Source organism: Acomys minous, assembly GCF_964271855.1.
Source record: "Acomys minous genome assembly, chromosome: 16".
Taxonomy (NCBI): Eukaryota; Metazoa; Chordata; class Mammalia; order Rodentia; family Muridae; genus Acomys; species Acomys minous.
The window spans coordinates 14,129,528-14,136,128 of NC_140498.1; the positions used below are offsets into that span (position 1 = coordinate 14,129,528).

At 52.7% G+C, this 6,601-nt stretch overlaps 1 protein-coding gene across 2 annotated transcripts in view; it reads right to left on the reverse strand.

Moving 5' to 3' along the window:
* The window catches only part of GALNT10 (polypeptide N-acetylgalactosaminyltransferase 10), a 139,488-nt gene extending 133,131 nt beyond the window's left edge, over window positions 1-6,357 (reverse strand). The window contains exon 1 of one of the 2 annotated variants that reach the window (XM_084761156.1): window positions 6,075-6,357. In XM_084761156.1, the coding sequence (XP_084617282.1) occupies window positions 6,075-6,233 (159 nt within the window). In that variant the 5' untranslated portion in view covers window positions 6,234-6,357. Of the gene's footprint in view, window positions 1-28; window positions 157-6,074 lie in introns of those variants that run through there. The other variant, XM_084761157.1, reaches the window with a different exon arrangement.
* Window positions 6,358-6,601: the final 244 nt, after the last annotated feature.

Here is a 6,601-nt window from a genome sequence, read left to right on the forward strand (position 1 = left end):
ATCTCCCCCACGTTATAATCATTCTTACCAACGTAGCTTTAGGCAGTGGCAGAAAAATCCAGCATTGGAAGCTCAGCTTTCTCTCAAGAGCAAAAGGAAGAAAGCCTGGGCCTGCTCCCTTCTTTGCCATCTGCTATCAACACTCAGCAGAGGGCAGCAAACGGGAACCGCGAAGAGATAAGGGAGAGGAGAGCGCCACATGGAGAGAGAGCTACACTCGCATAAACACCCACCCACCCGCCCCGCGGCAAGCGGAATTGTTTAGCTTCCTCTAGCTTCCAAAGTATGAACACTCCGCCTCCTCCCGCGAACGGGGGCCAGGCAGAAAAAAGTCGAAGCTGACGAGACACAAGTTCCTTTTTTCAGCTTGAGAAAAATGTGCAGTGGACTGGCTTTTGGTGTGTGGATGGGAAAGGCTGCTGCTCTCGCTCGGGACCTGGGGGAGAGGAAAAAGGAGGCGGCCTCAGACTTGGGGAGACAAAATAGGGAGACAGCTTTTGAGCCTCCATGCTGTGTTGGTACAAATCTGGGCCCAAGCCTTCTTCTGAGGCTTGAACGAGGCCACACTCTGAATCTCAGTCCAAGACAGAGACACAAACTTACAGACAACAGATTCTGCATTTGAGGGTGAGTCCAGGGTGGCCAAGAGGTAGAGTCCTGATGATGACCAGATGCTTGGGGCAGGGCACCAGGGCTCTGGGTAGACAGCCTGGCTTCTGCTCAGGGTATCTCTCTCTCCCACGAGTGTTCGGATCCTTCTGTGGGGAGCTCTTCTTTCTCCCACCCGACGGGACCAATCCACCCCAAGTTCCACCATAGGTGGAGTCCACCAGCGGACATGTGGTTGTGATAGGTTCTCAACATGGAGTAGGAAGACCAGCTATGGCTCATAAGGAAGGCGGTTTCTTCTCTCTACGTAGGCAGCCAAGACGGACTGGATCTTATCTTCCAGGATCATGTTCTGCTACCATAGGGACTGGGTCTAGGTCAGAGCCAACAGAGAAAAAGCCAGAAGCAAGAGAGCCCAGATCACCCAATACTTAGAACCACAGTGGTGCCGGGAGCCTGTGAGCTTCTGCATCATTTCAGGCTGAGCCCACTGTTATTTGAAACAGATACAGAACAGAAGAGAAGGGGGCTATGAGGACCCATTAGTTCGGTCTGCTATGGATAATAACACTGCCACGTGCCACATACCTTTGACTCCCTCTACCCCAAGCAGGATCCCTTCAGAGCCTTAACACTTAATCCATTTTATTTGCCAGCCTCCAAGACTCAGAGAGAAAAATCTTGGCTCCCCAGCGGGGGAAACAACGGCAGAGAAGGCTCACATATTAGTCTGTGGAGGAAACCCCCTCCGCTGTGAAACGGAGTGTGAGAGCCTCAGAGCACTGCATCCCTCCTGGGAGAACCTGTTTAAGTGATCACCTCCTCTGGGGCCTCGGTTTCCATCAGGCAGAAACCAAGGGGGTTGGACTAGAGGTCCTCTGAAGCCATCCGCCTGCTCTGACACGTTCAGTCATTCAACAAACACATTTTTGCCTTCCCAGTCTCCAGGAATCTGCGGGCACGAAGGCCACCAAGGAACCCACGGGAACTCAGAACCGTGGAATCTATTTTCTGTCCCCACTCTACCAGACATATGAGCAGTGGCTCATTGGGGGAAGGAAGCAAGAAGCAAGATTCTTATACCAACTCCCTGCTTCTGGAGTCACACATCCATAGAGGACATGAAAGACCAGGTAGATGTGCAAAACACAGATGCCACTGTGAGGAGTAGTGAGCTATAACAGGGCCTTCTTCACCTCCTGGTGCCTTTTATACAGCGACACAAGACATCCTGGTTGCCATTTCTGAATAAGAGCCAGCTGTAGACAAGGTACAATTAGCAAGCTAGATGGTTATCTTTTAAATAGGCCTTTGCTTTCCCGTCCCTGGTTCCATTATCTGTTATCTGTCACCTGAGCCAACACTCACAGAGCTGCCTGAAAGAAGAAACTAGAACGTGAACAATGCCTAAGTCGAGGCTTCAGCTCAACTCTAGACCTTTCCTACACACATTTCCAAACTCACAGAAACCTGAGATGTCAGAGTCAGAAAAGCAATAACATAAAAAACAAACAAACAAACAAACAAAAAACGATGCCAGCAGCTAGGCATGGTGACGCATGCCTTTAATCTCAGCACTCGGGAGGCAGAGGCAGGCAGATCGCTGTGAGTTTGAGGCCAGCCTGGTCTACAGTGCAAGTCCAGGACAGCCAAGGCTAACCCAGAGAGACTCTATCTTGAAAAAACAAAAGCAAAAAGAAAAAAGAAAAAAAAAAATCTAAAACCTGATGCCAGCAACCCACTTGAGAAGCCCTGATGAGCAACAGACTGAGACCAAGTCTGGGATTAGTGGTAAAGATTGATTAGTAATGTCTGCCCTGGCCATGGGTGGGTGGGTACCACAATGATATAAATTTGCTGCCTCCCCTTTTCTGAATCTACATGCATTTCACAGGTGAAGAATACAAGGCCAAGAGAGGTTAAGTCATTTCCCTGAGGTCACAATAGTCTCAGGGCAAGAGAGAACCAAAAGTCAGAACTTCCTCCCAGGCTTTTCTCAGTATGGGATCTTTGGCAGACAGCAGGCCTAGAAGGAGGAGAAGGCAGAGGCAGATTTGCTCTGGTAAGTCAAGAACCCTTCCCTGGTGGCATCAGATTTCATCTGGGCAAGCTGACAGAGAAGTGATTAGCAGTCTAAATGATACCACCCCTCCTTGGAAAAGTAAAGAAACCATTCCAGACCACATTTCCATGGTGCTTAACTTGCTGACGCGTAAGGTTCCACTACCAGGAAGACTGAGTTGAGGGCAGGGGGGAAGGTTTTGATTTCCAGATGCTGAACAATAAAGTTCAGCTCTGACACAATGAGAAAAACAAACAATAAACAAACAAACAAAAACCCTGAATACTTAAAAATCACACACACGGGCATTACACGCACGACCCACCAATCTCTACTGGACAGATGCCATTACCCAGGGAAGCCATTTCTCACCAGAGTTGCTGGCTCAGAAGTGGGGAGGAGCTGCACCGGGATTCCTGCTGTGGGATTGTAAAAACCAGTTCCCAAGCGGGCAAGATGAAATCAATCCTAGAGTTAAACCAAGATGTCAGATCTTCTAGGGAGCGGGCAAGAGAAGGATCCCCAAGATAAGACAGCAAGGGCCTCCAGGCCGGCTTTCCTTACTGACTCTTGCAACTTCCAGAAAAGCCAGCTGCGTGACCAGCTTAGACTCCGAGCATATGATGTGCGCTTTATGATTCAAATGCCCTGCCTGGCGGCTCCAGCAGTACCAGGATGAGGCATTAGAAGACTGCTTGAACCAAGGTAAGTAACCTCACAGAAGAGCCTCGAGAATCTCTCTCACAGGGACAAAGTCCCGACAGGTGTTCTTTCTAGAGCAAGGCTTACCGTAGCCAAGGTTGGCCTTTAACTCTGGGTACTGAAGACTGTTTCCCAGCTAGCCACCTGATACGGAGGGGTGGGAGAGGCCAGCGTCTTTCCTGGAGGCCAGCTGACATTCAGAAGAGGGGCTGGAGGGCTCTGCATCTGCAGGAGAGCTGAACACAAAGGGGCTGTGTGGAAATCTGGCAGAGCGGTCCAGAAAGGCAGCCAATGAATGCTGAATTTTGCCACACCTACCAGAGCCCATCCTTAGGGGAGACGGGTCCCTTCTGTGTGAGCCCCCCGCCCCAAGAAGCAAGGATAATCACACAGAAGCCTCCCTGTACCCCATCAACATTTCTTCTTCCCCTCTAAGACAGACAAAAAGCCCGGAGTGTGTAGACCAGCCCTCTCAGTGGGACCTCTCAGTGGCTGCCCCATCTCTCTGCTCAAAAGGTGGCCTTCCTACATCTTGTACAGTGAGTGATTTACCACGAAAGCGAAGGCTAAACTGACAGGCACCCTTGACCTTCTTGCTACACATCTGACTCTATGGAAAATGAAAATTAGGATGTCTCCACGGCAAGTGAACTACAAGGGCTCTCTCTCCAAGCAGAGGCAGACTGTCGAGAGCTATTTTAGAATTACTCACAGCTATTCCACAGAAGAGTCTGCACCTGGGCTGGACAGCCCTCCCCTCCGCAGCCAGGGCTGTGTCCAGCAGAGCATCCCAAGGTAGGCATGCTATAAGGGACCCCAGGAAAGGGTACGCTGACAGCATCACAGGATATTGGCATCAAATCATACACAGAGAGCAAGCAAGACTCAGAGAGGGAGGCCAGACGGACGCATCAATGCACAAGTTAACCATGAGTCTGGCCTCCTGCCACTGATGCCACCCGGGGCAATAACAGAGGGAAGAGATTTCCCACAGGAAAACCCCACTCAGACAAAGAGCCTAAGGGAGAGGAGTCTACACCGGCCTTCAGGGTTCGAGCCGGGGCTTTAGAAAAGGGGTTTCCTAACTTTCCCAACAGTATGATGTACCAGCTAGATCGATCACCCAGACCTCCAGGACGATTTACAAATTACCAGAGTGACAAGCCAAGTTCAGATTGATCAGCTCTGTAGCCAAGAGCTTTCCGTGCCCCAGAAGCCAGAACGCCCAGATGGCAGCCTGTACCGGAAGGGAAGGGAAGGAGGTAGAGCATCAATCTCAAGAACTCGGCCTCTTCCCCCAAGGCCAGCCAGCAGTCAGTCAAGGCTGACCCTGATGCACATCTGTCCACTTCCCATGGGACCAGGCAAATCCCGTAAGCAACTCTTAAAACGTCCTGCTTGCGGAAACAGTTCAAGCATGCCCACGTGTGCCAGGGGCTGGAGAAGCTAGGATGGTCAGAAAAAGTGAGCTTATCTCGTCTAGTAGGCTGCTAGTCCAGATACATGTGCGCGCGCACACACACACACACACACAGAGAGAGAGAGAGAGAGAGAGAGAGAGAGAGAGAGAGAGAGAGAGAGAGAGAGAGAGAGAGAGAGAGAGAACAGACCATCCCGATTTTGTCTACAAGAAATACATCTCATTAGTACAAAGAAGGCTGGAGGTGTTCTGTCCTGGGGACACTGGACACCTGTGGCTCTGAGACGTTTGGAGAGCCCTCTAACAAAGAGCTTCTATGTAGTGTCTGGATCCCCCAAGTGTCACGGCTGCCAGTTCAACCACAGGCACTCAGTCCCTACCCCACCCCACCTCCCCCACCTGGGCATGGGGCTCAGTATTCTCAAGAGAGGCCCAGAATCTGGAGGTTGGGTGGTGTCGGGGTAGGGGTAAGAGATGGCTCACCAGTTAAGACCACTGATCGGTTTTCAGAAGCCCCAGGTTAGATTCCCAGCAACCACATGGTGACTCAAAGCCGTGGGTAACACCAGATTCAGAGGGATCGTATGCCCTCTTCTGGTGGTAGTACCAGGCATGCATGCAGTGCAGACATAACATGTAGGTAGGGCACGAGAGAGAGAGAGAGAGAGAGAGAGAGAGAGAGAGAGAGAGAGAGAGAGAGAGAGAGAGAGAGAGAGAGAGAGAGAGAGAGCTGTGCCGGGGAGGGGGGGGGGAGAGACAGAGACAGACAGAGACAGAGACAGAGACACAGGCTCCAGATGGGAGACTTTGAGGAGACCCAGGTATCCCTGTGTAGATGGCAAACCAGGAAGGATGTGGTCTGGTCTGAGTTGAGAAACACTAGAACCAGCAGGTAAGGATGATGGGTTAAGGGCAGAGACGATCTGAAGAACACGGACAAGAACGACCAGTATCTCCACTCCTACCACAAAAAGAACAATCCTGGGTGGAGATGTAGGTAGGCTACTACGCGAAAGAGAGCGCTGAAGAGGCTAGGAATAATAGACCGCACTAAGAGGAGTGGGGGTAAACTACGGAAAGGCCATAGGGCTGAAACACTGCTTTAGGCTGGAGTAGGAGGCTGGGTTAGTCTTTAATCTTCCCTAAGCCTCGATGTTCCCATCCCCAAAATGGGAAGTTCTGTCTCAGAGCAGACCCAAAGGACAGGTGGAGCAAGGAACTGCAGGGTTGGAGTGAAGTAGGGGAGAGGGTGCTCCCCACCCTCGGCCGCGGACCACTCACCTGTACCGCCGCAGGGGCCACTGCCACCCCCGATCCCCCAGGGCTGCCGTCGGGCTGCCGCTCGCGGTACAGAGCCCAGAGCCCCACGTTGGGCAAGAGGACTAGGGCCGCCAGAGCCAGCGCCACCGCCTGCAGGAGCCGCTTCTCTTTACGCCTCATCGGGGCCAGTCCGCCCCGCCGCGCCCCGCCGCGCTCGCCCCCGGCTTTGCGCGTCCGCCTGTCCGCCCGGCGGCGGCAGCAGATCGGCCAGCAGAAGCGGCCGAGGCGCCGGCCCCGCTCCAACTCCGCGGCACTTCCGCTGCTCGCCGGCGGGGGAGCCGGGAGACTCCACCCTGTCGCCGCCGAAGGGGTGTACTCCAACCCCACCAGCCCCGGGCAGCTCATCCCACATCCTGAACCTCACCTTCCGCCGAAGGATGCACGGATGAGCCCTATAACCCTCCGTTCTTCAATCTTCCGCTCATTTAGAGAGAATCTTCGCCTTTCAAGGCGCAGTAAGGCCCCGGCTCCTGACAGCTTCCCCCCCG